This window comes from Hylobates moloch, unplaced genomic scaffold (genome assembly GCF_009828535.3).
Source record: "Hylobates moloch isolate HMO894 unplaced genomic scaffold, HMol_V3 SCAFFOLD_17, whole genome shotgun sequence".
NCBI classification, from domain to species: Eukaryota; Metazoa; Chordata; class Mammalia; order Primates; family Hylobatidae; genus Hylobates; species Hylobates moloch.
The window spans coordinates 70,067,634-70,084,534 of NW_026652292.1; the positions used below are offsets into that span (position 1 = coordinate 70,067,634).

The 16,901-nt window shown below is 40.2% G+C and overlaps 1 protein-coding gene across 2 annotated transcripts in view; it reads left to right on the forward strand.

Moving 5' to 3' along the window:
* The first annotated feature begins 1,377 nt into the window (after nt 1–1,377).
* Nucleotides 1,378–16,901, forward strand: part of FBXL5 (F-box and leucine rich repeat protein 5) — a 50,891-nt gene continuing 35,367 nt past the window's right edge. Inside the window, exons 1-3 of one of the 2 annotated variants that reach the window (XM_032135873.2) lie at nt 1,378–1,535; nt 12,337–12,552; nt 16,253–16,348. In XM_032135873.2, coding sequence (XP_031991764.1) covers nt 1,452–1,535; nt 12,337–12,552; nt 16,253–16,348 — 396 coding nt within the window. In that variant the 5' untranslated portion in view covers nt 1,378–1,451. The remainder of the gene's footprint in view (nt 1,536–12,336; nt 12,553–16,252; nt 16,349–16,901) is intronic. The other variant, XM_032135874.2, reaches the window with a different exon arrangement.

Sequence of the window (16,901 nt, forward strand, 5' to 3'; positions counted from 1 at the left end):
TTATTAGCCTCATTTCATGTAAGAGCAAACTGAGGCACAAAGAAGTCATATAGCTTGTTAACGGTTGTACAGCTAGTGTCTGGCAAAACCAGGAATCTTAACTTCATTTCCAGAGTCTGTGGTTTAACCACTGTTCACACTGTCTGTAATAGCATATAGTAATATAAGATTAGAACTAAATAGGGTGCTTTCCACTGCAAAGTTCTTTCTCACCTCCTTCTACTCCATTATTTGTTGACTATTTACTGATCCCCATGTTGTCTTGCAACTGTGATAGGTAATAGAGAACAAGGGTGAACACAGCATATCTGGTTCTTGCCCTCCGGGAGGTTCTGGCCATTAAGCAAATAACAATTCCTCCCAAGGTTCTCAGGCTTCCCTGTTTTCTCCTATTTCTCTATCTGTCCAGCAATACTCCAGCCAACCAATCTAAGACTGACCGGCGTGAGCAGAGAACAGGGTTTCCAGGAGGTCTGTGGCAAGGGCCAGGCGATTTATGGGGAAGAGAGAGACATTTCCCTGGGTTAGGGACCTTGTTTTCTCTCCGAACCTCCGCTTAAAATGGCGGGATTTGTACCAAGGTTCTTTCCCGCACTAACCTTCCATTATTCACCCTTCTCCCCACCCCCAAGGCCCGTCGGGCCTATCCCTGACCCGCGTTCCTGCACTTGAGGTGCATTTCCGCACCTGGATCCCCAGATACTGTTTTTCCCCCACGTTGAGTCTCCCGAATTTCACCAGGCCTCTCTCTCGCGGTCTCTGCCCCGCCCCTCGCACCCACGCCCCGCGCCCGCTGTGGGCGGCCGGCCGGGACCGAAGCTCTCAGAGCCCGCAGCGCTGGTTCACCCACAGCTGGGCGGGAGCCAGGCCCGGCCTTTGACTGGCGGGCGGGGTGGTGTGCGCTCGGCCCCAGGAAAAGTCTGGCACGGACCAATTGCAGGGAGGCGAAGGGCAGCTCTGGAGGTGCCAGCCAGACGCATTGATCACCCAGGCCAAGCAGGCGTCGGGGCCTGGGCACAGGCAGAGCTCGCGGCCCCGACCGCGGCCATTGTGCTTGGCTGCCTCTCCTCAAGGCCTGGTGGGCAGGGCAGCAACGGGAGAAGCGCCGAGAGCGCCACTGAAACGACTTTCCCCTACCCTCAGATACTGTGCTTTCATGTAGTGAAAGAAACAGGGAAAAGGTTTGGGTTCTTTCTGCCGCATATGAAAACGACAAGAAACGAAAAGAGCGGGGGCGGCAAGCAGAAGCCGCGAGCCTGTGCGCGCGCCCGGTCACGTGGGCAGCAGGGACCGCATGGCGGCGGCCTGCGCGCCCCCGCGTCCCCGCCTGCCAAGCGGACCGGGCGCGCGCGCCGACGGGGCGGGCGCATGCGCAAGGGGGCGCGCCGCCTCTGCCCCGCGGCGAGGGTGTCTATGGAGAGGCGGCGGCCGCGGCTGCTGAGGCAGTGGCGATGGCGCCCTTCCCTGAAGAAGTGGACGTCTTCACCGCCCCACACTGGCGGATGAAGCAGCTGGTGGGGCTCTACTGTGACAAGGTAACGGAGCGCCAAGCCTCCCGCTGTGGGCGGTGTGGGCGGCGATGGGGAGCGGGCTGGGTTCCTGGGGCGGCCTGGCCTGCGCCGCGCCCGTAGCCCCGTGCCGTCGCCGCGCGAGTAGCCGCCTGCGCAGCTGTCAGCGCCGCCCGCTCCCGCAGCCTCCGCGCCCGTTGCGGGGTCCTCGCAGAGCCGGCCTCCCCGCCTGGCCGCCGCCTCGGACGTGCTCTCGGGGCGGGCGGCGTCCCCTGCCGAGGGCCTGGCGGCTGAGGAGGGGCGCTACCGGCGTCACTGGCCGCCCTCGGGCCGGCCCCACCGCCCTGGGACTCCCGCTGCTGCCTCTCAGGAGAGCGGCCCTACCTCCTCGAAGCCCTGGGTGCCCCGGCGGGCCACCTGCGGTGGACTCCCATCTGCACCGAGTAGTTGTTCCCGTCCCCCGTCACTCCCCCGGGCCTATTCGGGGCTCTCCGTGCAGACACCCACCCATCCTCTGAACCTCTCGCTGGCTTCCTGGCTGGAACTGCAGCGTCTCCCAGCTACACGGTTCCTTTTACCCCCAGCTTTCTTCACTGGTTTGATTTGGGAGAAAAGCCAAGTTTAGAACTGAAGAACCTTCACTCTTCATGTGTCGTTATCGTTTTCCTTGCAACTTTTATTGCCCTGAACACTTACTGGATGTAGATTTTGTTATAAGACAGCAATTTTCTCTTGGATTTTTTTTTTTTTTTTTTTTTTTTTTTTAGACGGAGTTTCGTTCTTGCCCAGGCTGGAGTGCAATGGCACAATCTCGGCTCACCGCAACCCCCGCTTCCTGGGTTCAAGTGATTCTCCTGCCTCAGGCTCCCGAGTAGCTGAGTTTACAGGCATGCGCCACCACGCCCAGCTAATTTTGTATTTTTAGTAGAGACGGAGTTTCTCCATGTGGGTCAGGCTGGTCTGGAACTCCCGACCTCAGGTGATCCGCCCGCCTCAGCCTCCCAAAGTGCTGGGATTACAGGCGTGAGCCACCGTGCCCGGCCTTCTCTTGGATTTCTTTACATGAGCTCGAATAAAGGGGGCCTCGGGAAAAGTTGGTTTAACTGTGAGAACCATTTTGGGCTCATAATTGGTGCAGCATAAGCTGAAGAGGCACTTTTGTGGAGATGGTTCAGGGCCCTTTGCTAATGATTTTAAAACAATATTAACATTCCACGTATTCGTCAGTTTATGTTGGGGAAAGTCATGGATATTTGCAAACCTCAGGCAGTCCCGTTTCTTGTGGAAATGATCCAGCTAAAGCATTCAAATGACTACTGTTTAAGCACAGAAATCAACTTTTAGGAATTCTCAGAAATTGCATAGTATTATACAGAACCATTGTCTACAGAAAAGAGGAGTGTTTCATAGCTCAGCCAGGCGATTGGAGGATGCCCAGGGTATTCACTGCTAGGCCACACTCAAGACCAGCAATTTAAAGCAGTGACGTTGAATTTCAAATCTTAGCACTCCATCTTCTCCCTCCCTCCATTCTGAAAATTTAGAAATACCCAGTTCACATGTCGTTGGAAACACCAGGACTGTCTAGGACAATGGTTTGCAACCTTGGTTGCTTATTAGCCTTAACCTAAAAACTATTAGAATTCCTGATGTCTAGGTCACTAAAATTAGGATTTCACCCAGACATCAGGTATAAATGATTAAAGCTCTCCATTTGAGTGCAGTATGCAGCTGAGGGTGCGAACCACTCATCTAGGAGAAGCATGAGGAATGGTTAAGCCATTAAGCAGAAGGGTATATCCCTGAATTTTTTAGTTAGCAGTATTGTAATGTTTTTATCCTCTCTGGCTTTTGAATATGGTTCATTCAGACACCATTCTTTAGTAGCAGGAAAGAAAAAAAAATTGGTCTCAAAAATCGAAAGTGGAAGTGAAGACTAACAGAATCCAAGGTTTTCTCTCCAGTTTAGACTGTAGAGAGGTAGCCTAGGATCACCTGAAATTATATGGAAAATTTTGTGCATGTGTCCATTTTCCTAGGGGGTTGGTAGCTTTCGTCGATTTCCAGATGATTGTGACCTCCCAAAATGAAGAATCACAATTTAATTTACTTGCAGACCAAGGCTAACCAGCCTTATTTTAAAATTTTCAAGAAGTTAGTCACTCTTTTTCTGTGTCTCTTCCTGGTGGTTGAGAGTATTTGAACAGATTTTGAAAATGCAGTTGCTTTTTTACAAAATACCTGAGTCAAGTAAGAAGAGTCTTTTCAGTAATGTTCCCACTTGCATAACTAGTTTAATAAAGCATTTTCAATTTGACATAGTGTAAGTCAAAATTATTACTAATTCTGAATTAATTAGATATAGTTAATGAGATTGTTGTATATGTTTATCACGAAGATTAAAAGTCCAATTTTCTGAACTGAGACCGAGGCGATTTAGGGAAAAAAAAAAAAACTGCATAGGAATTTTACATCCGGATTTCTTCTCGATACTGATAGCCAGTGGAAATCTCTCTTAGGATGTCCTTTGGGAGCTAGAGTGGAAAATAAGTATTTTGTAATGGTTCAGTAATCTTAAAGGAATTAAAGGAAGAGTACCTTGTTTGTTTTTATTCATTTATCGTCTCACGTTTTGCTGTTATCCGTTGGTTGTATAGACCAAGGATATCCCACCAAACAGTTTACAATAAAGCTATACAAAATGAGAACTAGTTTTTATGCTCAAACTAAAAAGGTACAAAATAGTTATTTCACTGTACAAATTTGGGCTCTGAATCCCCAGTTATTATAAAGAAGGCAGTTACTATTTTCAATATTGAACTTCTCAAGTACAATGTATTTTAGAAGCATCCATTTATTTACTAGCATCAAGTAAACCACTTATATGCTTAAGCCAGTTAGTATAATGTATTCCAAAGTTATCTTAGTCTACTTACTTTTTAGGTATAAAGGTGAATAGGATGAGAAAATAAATTTTCAAAAGCTGACCGATGTATGTCTTAGACCATTTTAAATATTGCTATACAATACCCGATTTAGTAATTTGCCCATGGATTTCTTTTTACATGTGTAAAAAGTTTTATGGAAAGGTTTTTCACCTTTGTTATTCAGGCAACAGTGCTTTGAGTTATGTAAAGACAAGGTATTTCTGTTTTATAGCTGGGGACTTAGAGGCCTAGATTAGCTAGGCCAAGGTTACATAAGCAGCTAGTGGTAGATTCAGATGGAAACCCAAGTCATTGTTAGGATTCCTAGTTTAATTTTCTTCATATTAAATCATAGTAGTTTCTTACTTTTTTGGGAGCAATCTGCTAAGAAATCTCCTGCTAATTTACTGACCTTTCAAACTGGAATGATGTTAGTAAATATTTATATTGAATGACATCCTTTTTCCATTTTACTTCAATTTCTCAGTCTTTTCTCCAGTTCTCCAAGATTAACTCCATTAATTCTGTCAGTGAGCATTGGAGTTTCTACCGTCTACTCTGTAGTAGCTTGTACTACAGAAAGACGTTGGCAATGTGACATGTGGTCTCTACTCTCAAAAAGTTTACAGTCCAGTATGTAATAACATCTATGCTAGGATGGAAATCCAAATAGGGTATAGTGGGAGCAAAGGGAGTTACATGGTCAGCTCCACATTAAAGTGTCAGGAGTGGTCTCTTTGATTTCTGAGAGAAGAGTAGGCTGTGGTTGTCAGGATGTGGTTCGTTCAGAGATTCCCAGGCTTATATATAAACCAGTTATTAAAAACTCAAGTGGTGGAGGCCTTAAGGCGTGCCCAAATTTTTCAGGTAAGGGTATTAAAAGTGCTGTTTACTTTTATTAAAGAATTTAATTTATTTATACATTTATTTATACACATAGGACATTTTATGACCCAAAACTCAAGTGGGAAGAAACTTAGAGTAATTTGAATATATTCTTTTTTAAAAAAATGAGTGAATATAGCTTTATGGTCAGTTTTCCTTCCCCCCTCCCCCATTTTTCTGCATACCTGTAACAATTTATTGACTGGCATTTGAGAAGATTGGCTTAGTGGAGAAAATATTGAATTGAGACCTGTGGAAGAAGGAAAAGGGAATTTAATGAGTTCTTACTACATGTCTACATTGTTTCTTTTAATCTTCACGAACTACGTAAGCCAAATATTATCCTTCATTTAAAGTTGAGGAAACAGTCTTAGTGGTTAAGTAACTTACCCAACTCATTCAACTAGTATTTAGTAGAGCCTGAATTTTAATCTTAGGATTTTTTTTGCCTTCGGAAGCCCATGGGTTTTGCATTACCTTACTAGTTCTGCTACATATTGGTAGCTCTGTGATTTTATGCAAAACAGTTTACCTGTGGGTCATCATTTTTTCCATCTGTAAATTTGATCGGATACTTACTAAGGTTTCTTCACTGAGTATAAGTCTCCCTTGATTAAATTAAAGCATTGTCTGAGTGAGTAGACAAAGTAAAAATGTATTTGGGGGGAATAATATATGTGTTTTTGTTATGCCGTTTTCTTATCTATTTTTGAATGTACTGTATCGTCTTTAAGTGACATACCACTTTTGAGAATCAGTTTGAAACCAGGCTGTAATACTTGATTTATCACTGTAGAATGAGACAGAAAGTCAGTTGTAGATTGGGTGCAGTGGCTCACGCCTGTATCCCAGCACTTTGGGAGGCCGAGGCGGGTGGATCATGAGGTCAGCAGTTCAAGACCAGCCTGGCCAGGATGGTGAAACCTCATCTCTACAAAAAATACAAAAATTAGCTGGGCATGGTGGTGGGGTCCTGTAATCCCAGCTACTCAGGAGGCTAAGGCAGAATTGCTAGAATCGGGAGGCAGAGGTTTCAGTGAGCTGAGATCACGTCATTGCACTCCAGCCTGGGCGACAGAGTGAGACTCTGTCTCCAAAAAAAAAAAAAAAGGCAGTTATAAATCCTTTTAAAATGTGGAAGATATCATGTTACTATTTGTTAATTATCTGTGTCCTTTTATATATATAAGTTCTTCAATTTGTGAGGCTTCAGAGTATATAACTTTATAGGTCACTAGGAACCTTTATATTTTACTGTAGAAGAGTGCTCTTCAAAATGTGTTCTGTGACCTATTAGTAGTAGGTCATAAATCTCTTTTGTGGGTCCAAAAAGCATTAAAAATTTAAACCGAAAAGTAAATATTAGAGTACATCACAGATTAGAGAGGGAAATACTGTTCCCTGAAATTTGTTTGAAGTGTTTGTGATGCGTGTGAATCTGGATTGCACTATATTTCATACTAAAGGTCATGGTTAACAGTATTTGAAAAACGGTTTTCTAGAGCAACATTTCTTAACCAGAGCATTATTGACATTTTGAGGCAGGTGATTTCTTTTTTATGGGGGCTGTCCTGTGCGTTGTAGGATGTTTAGCCACATCTCTGGGTTTTATCCACTAGGTGTCAGTAGTACATTTCCAGTGGTGACAACCAAAACTGGCTCCAGATCTTGCCTTTTATCTCTGGGGGATGGGTAGTGGGGTGGCAAAATTACTGCCTTGGTGAGAACTGTTGCTTTAGAGCAAGTGTTCTTTCTGACAATTTACTCTCTTGGATCTGAAAAGATAGCTTTATTAATGGGACTAACATTGTGTAGGTAGAAAAGTCGTAGGTGTTAGAGTTTTAGGGACTTGGTCTCGGTTTTGTTGTTCTCTAGTTGTACGATGTGGGGTAAATCTTCTTCCTGAGCCTCTGTTAGTCTGTAAAATGAGGATTTTAATATCTACTTTTTAGATTGTTTTAAGAATTAAATATATAAAAACACTACAGTAATTTCTCACACATCATTGGCTTCCGTATGTCCTAGAAATTATTAGTGTCCAGGTTTTTTTTCTCCATAAAGTCTATATGTGAAGGCAAACAATTTTAAAAACTATTTATATAAACAGATTTCAAAAAAGTTAAATTGTGTATATTCTGTTTATTCTTTTTTTTTTTTTTTTTTGAGATGTAGTCTCGCTCTGTCTCCAGGCTGGAGTGCAGTGGTGTGATCTTGGCTCACTGCAACCTCTGCCTCCTGGATTCAAGCGATTCTTCTGCTTCAGCCTCCTGAGTAGCTGGGACTACAGGTGTCTGCCAACCACACCCAGCTAATTTTTGTAGTTTTAGTAGAGGTTAGCAGAAATGGGGTTTCACCATGTTGGCCTAGATCTTTTGACCTCGTGATCCACCTGCCTCGGCCTCCCAAAGTGCTGGGATTACAGGCGTGAACCACCGTGCCTGGCCCTAGTTATTCTTCTACCTGCTAAATTTACTAACTTTAGGTACCAGGTTAAAAACATTTGCACTTTGCATGTGGAGAAAAACTGAGTTGGGTAGTATCTTTAAGGACTTTTCTCTCTGTTGCTCTTTTTTTTTTTTTTTTTTTGGCTTTGTTTTCACTTCATCAAATCAACAAACATGTTGAGGATTTAATATAGATAGAAATCTTATTTCTTCAACCTGTTGTACAAAATATTTTGTATCCTCCACCAAGAATTTAACTTGATCTGTTGATCATTTTTTCCCAGCTTTATTGAGGTATAATTGACAAATAAAAATTGTATATATTCAAGGTGTACAATGCAATGGTTTGATATACATGTACATTGTATAATGATTACCAAAATCAAATTAACACATCCATCACCACAAATGATTACCCTTTGTATGGGAGTGGTAAGGACACATAGGATGTACTCTCAGCAAATTTCAAGTACATAATACAGTATTATTAGCTATAGTCACCATACTATACCTTATATCCCCAGAACATACTCATCTTAGAACTGAAAGTTAGTGTTCTTTGTTCAGCATCTCCCCATTTTCTCCATCCCCTGCCCCCTGACAACCACCTTTCATACTCTCTGCTTCTATGAGTTCTACTTTAGATTCCATATATAGTGAGATCATACATTATTTATCTCTCTGTATGTGGCTTATTTCACTTAGCTGTTTTCCAGGTTCATCTATGTTGTTGCAAATGACAGGATTTCCTTTTTTATGACTGAATAATATTTTATTATATATATCACATTTTCTTTACTCATTTGTGGACAAGCACTCAGGTTGGCTTCATATCTTGGCTATTATGAATAATGCTGCATTGAACATGGGAGTGCAGATATCTCTTAGAGATCCTAATTTTATTTACTTTGAACATATACTCAGGAATGGGATTGCTGGAACTTATGAAAATTACATTTTTAATTTTTTGAGGAATTTCCATACTGTTTTCCATAATGGCTGTACCAGTTTCTTTCTAATGATATTTTATTTTGGTCTGAATACAGAATTAATAACAGAAAAGCCTACTAAATAAGGCTTACAGATGCCTAGGTAGGGCTTACATTCTGTGTTCTTTATATTAACTTATTAAATTATCACAGGTAGCCAGGTGCAGTGGCTTGTGCCTATAATCTCAGCAACTCAGGATGCTGAGTCAGGAGGGTCGCTTGAAGCCAGGACTTTAAGACCAGCTTGGCCAACATAGTGAGACCCGGTCTCTAAAAAATAAAAAAGTAACTGGGTGTGGTGCGCACCACACCTGTAGTTCCAGCTATTTGGAAGGCTGAGGCCAGCAGGAGGATCACTTGAGCCCAGGAGTTTGAGGTTGCAGTGAGCTATGATCATGCCACTGCACTGCAGCCTGGGCGACAGAGCAAGACCCTGTCTCAAAAAAATTCTCACAAGAACTCTATGAGGTAGTTAATGTTATTAGCCCTGTTTTACAGATGAAGAAACTGAGGTACAAAGAAATGTAATGACTTGCTGGTAGAATGGATTTACCCCTAGGCAATCTTGCCCTAGAGTCAGTGCTTTTAACTACTGTGCTAGATTAGCTGGATATAGATTCTATCTGTAATTTGAGTCTCTTTATATAGTTACTATAGTTAATTTGACTGTCAGTTTGTGGCATGAAACTAATCTTTACCTTAATGTGTTATTAGATCTAAAAGAATTTCTAATAGTCTAATGAGAATATATGCAAAATTCCCTGTATGTCTTTTAAGATACTATTTTTCTTAACTCATGTTAGGGCATTACAGTCTTCCCTTGGTATCTTCCTATTTTGTGGGAGATTGTTTTCAGGACACCCATGGATACCAAACTCCATAGATGCTCAAGTCCCTTAGATAAAATAGCATAGTATTTGCATGTAACTTACACATATCTTCCCATACGCTTTAAATCATCTTTAGATTACTTATAATACATAATACAGTGAAAATGCTATGTATGTAGTTGTTATATTGTTTTTTATTGTTATTTTTAATTTTTATTTTTTTCAATATTTTCTTTTTTTTTTTTTTGAGACGGTGTCTTGCTTTGTCGCCCAGGCTGGAGTGCAGTGGCATGATCTCGGTTCACTGCAACCTCTGCCTCTTGGGTTCAAGTGATTCTCCTGTCTCAGCCTCCCGAGTAGCTGGGACTACAGGTACACACCACCACTCCCTGCTAATTTTTGTGTTTTTAGTAGAGATGGGGTTTTGCCATGTTGGTCAGGCTGGTCTTGAACTCCTGACTCAGGTAATCCACTCACCTCAGCCTCTCAAAGTGCTGGGATTACAGGTGTGAGCCACCATGCTCAGCCTTTTTCAATCCACAGTTGGTTGAATCTGTGGTTTCTGCATCCCCACGGAAGCTGATGGTGTTTACTTTTTGCCATTAAAAAACTAATATCTAGAAGCTGGAAACCATCATTCTCAGCAAACTATTGCAAAGACAAAAAAACCAAACACCGCATGTTCTCACTCATAGGTGGGAATTGAACAATGAGAACACATGGATGTGGGAAGGGGAACATCACACACCGGGGCCTGTTGTGGGGTGGGGGGAGGGGGGAGGGATAGCATTGGGAGATATACCTTATGTTAGATGACGGGTTAATGGGTGCAGCACACCAACATGGCACATGTATACATATGTAACAAACCTGCACGTTGTGCATATGTACCTAAAACTTAAAGTATAATAATAATAAAAAATAATATCTAGCATTAAGGGTTTCTTTTGATTTGTACTCTGCTTCTACTAAGGCTATTTTTAAGTTTGCCTTTTTTTTTCCCAAAAAATGATACATGATAGTATTTGCAGAGATTAGGCACTAATGGATTTTATTGTAATCTTGTGGGGCGTTTCTTATGATTTAAAAAAAATCTATAATATGTATTTAACCAAATCTGTCCTACTTGTGTTTTTTGTGTGGCTTAAGAGCCAAGCATCACTTTCACATTTTTAAATAGTTGGAAAAAATCAAAAGAAGAATAGTATTTTGTGACATGTGAAAAATTATATGAAATTTGAATTTCAGTGTTTATAAAGTTTTATGGAAATACAGCTACAGTCATTCATTTACATATTGTCTATGACTACTTTTGTGGTACAACTGCTGAGGTAAATAATTGCTACAGACCACATGGCCTGCAAAAGTTAAAATATTTGTTATCTGTCCTTTTATAGAAAAGTTGCCAATTCTTGCTCTAGATTATTTACTTGTGTATTGCAGTTAACTGTTCATTGTCTTATTTACCTTCACTGGAATTGAAACTCCATAAAGGCAAGAAATCTTTGTTTTGTTCATTGATATATTCCAGGTACCAAAGAACAGTGCCTACCTCATAATAGCTACTCAGTAAATATTTGTATAGAGTAAAAAATGTATGAATTTATAAAAAATGAATATTTAATTTTCAAAATGATAATAGCTAATGTTTATTGAGTACCAACAACCATGTGAAATACAGATGTTTTATTATATCCATTTAACATCAAGATTAAACTAACACATAAAGAAAAGTAGGCCAGGCGTGGTAGCTCATGCCTGTAATCCCAGCTTTGGGAGGCCGAGGTGGGTGGATCATGAGGTCAGGAGTTCAAGACCAGCCTGGTGAAGATGGTGAAACCCCGTCTCTGCTAAAAAATACAAAAATTAGCCGGGCGTGGTGGCGAGCACCTGTAATCCCAGCTACTTGGGAGGCTGAGGCAGGAGAATCGCTTGAACCCAGGAGGCAGAGTCTGCAGTGAGCTGAGATCATGCCACTGCACTCTAGCCTGGGCGACAAAGCAAGACTCCGTTTCAAAAAAAAAAGAAAGAAAGAAAAGTAACTTACCCAGGGTTACACAGTTAAATAATGGTAGAACTGGTATCCCATCCTAGAGAATCTGACTTTATAACGGGTACACTATGACTCTTAAAATGCATAATCCACACTACTTTTTATAGAAGATAGTTAATTCTGTTATGTATAGTAGGAATAATTTTGTTTTAGGAGCTTGTATGTCATCTGTTTTGATGGTCTGTCATCAGACTGTCATTCCTGCTGATAACAGGTAATAAGACAGCTTAGATTATATTCCATTTTAGGAATACTAGATACTTCAGAAAGCAAGTCTAGGAGGTATGGTGTTAGTAGCTTTTCCCCTTTCATCTACCTGTCTGTTGTATTTAACCTAATCAAGTTTCCCTCTTTAAAATTTCTGCCTGCCTGTATTTAGCATACATATAGAGTAATGAAATTTTAGGTTTAGAAGGGGCCTGGTTTAATCTCTTCTATTTAAAGAAACTGTGATTTGCGCACATATCATTTTTCTGTATCACCAAGCCCTCCAGAATGCAAACCAACATCTTCCTGGCCTAGTGCACTTTTTATTATACCATTATAACTTGTTAATTTATGAATTTCTTTTATTTGTACTTTAACCAAGTGTAAAGGAAGTATGCTGTGTGCAAAAGTGAATAGGGATGTATTTGAATATTTTTTATTTGTGCATATTTGCACGTATTTATTACACTTTTCTTTTTAAATTTTTATTCAGCTTTCTAAAACCAATTTTTCCAACAACAACGATTTCCGTGCTCTTCTGCAGTCTTTGTATGCTACTTTCAAGGAGTTCAAAATGCATGAGCAGATTGAAAATGAATACATTATTGGTTTGCTTCAACAACGCAGCCAGACCATTTATAATGTACATTCTGACAATAAACTCTCTGAGATGCTTAGTCTCTTTGAAAAGGGACTGAAGAACGTTAAGGTAAGTTGCAAAAATGGATATTCAGCTGTCAAAACTTGTGCCATCTTCTGGTATGTCATTGGCAAAACTTGTCACTGTTTTATAGTAAAGGATGTAATGTTGAAAAAAATTATTTTGTCACTTGTTAAAAATGGCAAGGAAGACTATTTAAAAAGAACTACTGCAGTGGGGAGTTTGCAGTAATAGAGAGAGATCAGGCCCAACACTGAATACAGTAAGGACAAGTAGGGATTTATATCCAAGGGGCAAAGTGGGAAGAGTGGATGGAAAACTACTGAGGAAACATCAAGGCCAAGGGGATTCTTGCTAGACTAACTATAAAATTCTTGCTGAAGGCAGGAGGATAATAACATATTGAAGGATCAGTAGTTTGATCAGATGTAGATGCAGATCAGATACTAAGGCTGAGAGATTTTCACTAAACCAATTCAGCAGGATTTTTGCTGAAACTGGACTAAGCCGGACAAGAACAGAGTATAAGGTCAGGCCTAAGTTGAGAAGAGGGCCCAGAGGAGCCTGACTCAGGTTTGGTGAGAGTCTTTGTCAGTTACCTCTTTATTACTGTTTAATAAAATTTTGTAATGAATGCTACTCACCAAGTCTGAAAGCTGCTTTTGTAAGTTGAAGTTTTAATTATAAAATTTTTACATTCTGTTAACATTTGCTGAATTCTTAAAGGAAAGCTATCCAGTTAATGGTGACCAAGGGTATAATTATTACGTAGAATGAATAAACACTTTAATTTTATAAATTTTACTTGTTTTAGAATTGAATACCAGCCAGGTGCAGTGTGCGGTGGCTCACACCTGTAGTCCCAGCACTTTGGGAGGCCGAGGCTAGTGGATTACTTGAGGTCAGGAGTTCTAGACCAGCCTGGCCAACATAGTGAAAACCTGTCTCTACTAAAAATATAAAAATTAGCCAGACATAGTGGCAGGCACCTGTAATCCCAGCTGAGGCAGGAGAATTGCTTGAACCTGGGAGGCGGAGGTTGCAGTGAGCTAAAGATACTTCTGGGTATAGTTTAGGATAATGATGCAGAGAGACTTTCTTCTTAATTACATTTATATATTATAGGATTTTGAAATTTGATCTTAGTTTATTTCCCTTCTGGCTTGGTGAAGCGTAAGCTTAAGTTACAACTCTGTTAAGCCACCATGCGCTCTTCACCTGGAGATTTATGTTCTGGAAAGGCTGTTCTACAGCTTAGGGAGGATGAATTAAAGATAAAGAAAAGACTAAAGGAGGAAGACCATTATTAAAAAATTATTCTAATAGTTTCTGGAAGAATACTTAGTAGCTACTTGGTGGGGAGGTGTGGGAGGTTTGGTTGGGGTAGGGTACTAGATAGTAATATTAATAGAAGGGAGATTTACTTTATTGAATATTCTTTTATATTCTTCGAATTTTGTATCATATTATGTATTGCCACATGAATATACCTTCAATAAATCTGAACTAAAGTCATGACTAGTTGAAATAAAGGGGAGGGGATCAGACTTGAGAATTATATAGGAAATAAAATTGGTAGAATGTAGTGATTATACTTACAGGGAGGAGGAAAGAAGAGGAAAGAAATAAAAGTGAGGATTCAGCCTGACTTTCTAGAGTATATAGAAGAGGGTCAGGAAATAAAAAGATTCATTCTTGACAGATTAGGTTTGAACTGCTTGTGTAATCCAGATGGGCATTTATTAATAGAAGGTGGTAAAGATGGGTTTCATGGTCAGAAGAGTGACCCAGTATGAAAAAGCAAATTTGATAGTTATTATTAGCATATAGGTAGGAATGGAAGCCATGTGGATATGCTTAGGGAAAATGTGTAAAATCATTGAGAGAACAGGACATTAGATTGAATATTGGGAAGCAGTTGAATAAATTAGTTCTGGAAAAAGAGACCAGAGAAGACTTAACAGAGATAAAATATTTTCATATTTTAGAAGTTTTCATAGGCTGGGCATGGTGGCTCATCCCTGTAATTCCAGCACTTTGGGAGGCTGAGGCGGGTAGATCACTTGAGGTAAGGAGTTTGAGACCAGCCTGGCCAATGTGGTGAAACCCCATCTCTACTAAAAATACCAAAAAAATTAGCTGGGAGTTGCGATGTGCACCTGTAGTCCCAGCTACTCAGGAGGCTGAGGTGGAAGAATCGCTTGAACCTGAGGTTGCAGTGAGCTGAGATTGCACCACTGCATTCCAGCCTGGGCAACAGAGCAAGGCTTGTCTCAAAAAAAAAAAAAAAAGTTTTCATTATTTTATAAATTTTCCACATGCTTTGAGAGGGCTGATATAGAAGTGGGGAAATGTGATTTTAGGTTATGAGGAGGAACTTTATAGCTCCTTAGAATTGCCCAGAATTAGAATGAGTTACTTCAAGATATAGTGAGCACCTTGCCTTTAGAAGTGTTGATATATATGACCTTACATCAAATAATTTCTTTTTTTTTTTTTTTTTTTGAGACAGAGTCTTGCTCTGTCACCCATGCTGAGGTGCAGTGGTGCAATCAATCTCGGCTCACCTTGCCTTTAGAAGTGTTGATATATGTGACCTTACATCAATAATTTGAGTCTTGCTCTGTCACCCATGCTGAGGTGCAGTGGTGCAATCTCGGCTCACCGCAACCTCCTTTTCCCAGGTTCAGGCAGTTCTCTGTGCTTCAGCCTCTTGAATAGCTGGGATTACAGGTGCCCATCATTACACCTGGCTAATTTTCGTGTTTTTAGTAGAGACAGGGTTTCGCCACGTTGGGCTGGCTGGTCTTGAACTCCTGACCTCAGGTGATCTGCCTGCCTCTGCCTCCCAAAGTGGTGGGATTACAGGCGTGAGCCACTGTGCCTGGCAGGATAATGTTAACAGGTACAGTTGACCCTTGAACAACATGGGGATTAGGGTTGCCAACACCCTGTGCTGTTGAAAATCCATGTATAACTTTTGAATCTCTCAAAACTTTACTTATAGCCTACTACTGTTGACTGGAAGCCTTACTGATAACATAAAACAGTCGATTAACAATTATTTCATATATTATATGTAAAATATGTATACTGGATTCTTACAATAAGGTAAGCTAGAGAAAAGAAAATGTTGCTAAGAACATCATATGGAAGAAAAAAACATATTCACTATTTAGTGGAAGTGGATCATCATAAATGCCTTTATCCTCATTGTCTTCACATTGAGTAGGCTGAGGAGGAAGAAGAGGTGGGGTTGGTCTTGCTGTTGCAGGGGTGGGAGAGGCAGAAGAAAATCAGTATTTAAGTGAACTTGCACAGTTCAAACCTGTGTTGTTCAAGGGTCAACTATATTCTGAATTTTTTAGTGGAGGAGACACTAGATGACCATAAAGGGATTCTGTAATGATACAGTCCATTAGGCTTGGAGATATATTAAGAGAACTGACATATAGAAATTATATAAATGTATAATTAGAAATCAAATCAATAAAAGTTATGGGCAGATACTTGCTATTTTTAGACTTTTTATGATATTTTTAAAATATGGGGTTACATACATTACTAAAGTAATTCAAAGCTTACTGTTTTACAGATACCTTTTATGCTAAAAGTACAGAGACCACTTTGCAATTTGTCTATTTTTTTTCCGGAGGTTTTATGTCACATTTTAAACTAGCTTCCTGGAACCAGACATAATTAATGAAGCAAAACTTTTATAAAAATATTTTTTTTTTTTGGTTTCCAGAATGAATATGAACAGCTAAATTATGCAAAACAACTGAAAGAGAGATTGGAGGCTTTTACAAGAGATTTTCTTCCTCACATGAAAGAGGAAGAGGAGGTAAGCATAATTTTTCCCTCTTGTGATTTAGATTTATAACATTCTTAAAATACTATTTTGCTTTAGAGACTCTTCAAAATAATGCATAGGAAGATGTATCTGGTTGATGGAGAGAAGAACCCAGTTCTTTTTGGGAAAAAAGAAAACCCAAGGAAAAAAAAAACATTTGTTTTGTTTTCTCAGAAAGGTTGTTGCTTTTCATTGAATAGATGATTTAATTAATTTACTCAGGAAATATTAATTTTCTTTTTTGTAAATGGCTCTGTCTTAAATGTTAATAATTTATGCTACCCTAATGTCTTTTCAGAACCTTTAGAGGATTCTTTAAACTTTTAAATATTTTTTTACTTTTTCATGCTATGTTTAAAGATTTTTTCATGTTTTTTTTTTTTTTTTTTTCAGTAGTGTACTTTAGTATTTAAATGGTGACTTTAAATTTATTAGTCTTGGCTGAGCGTGGTGGTTCATGTCTATAATCCCAGCACTGGGGAAGCTAAGGCAGGAGAGAGGATTGCTTGAGCTCACGAGTTCAAGACCAGCCTGGGAAAAATAG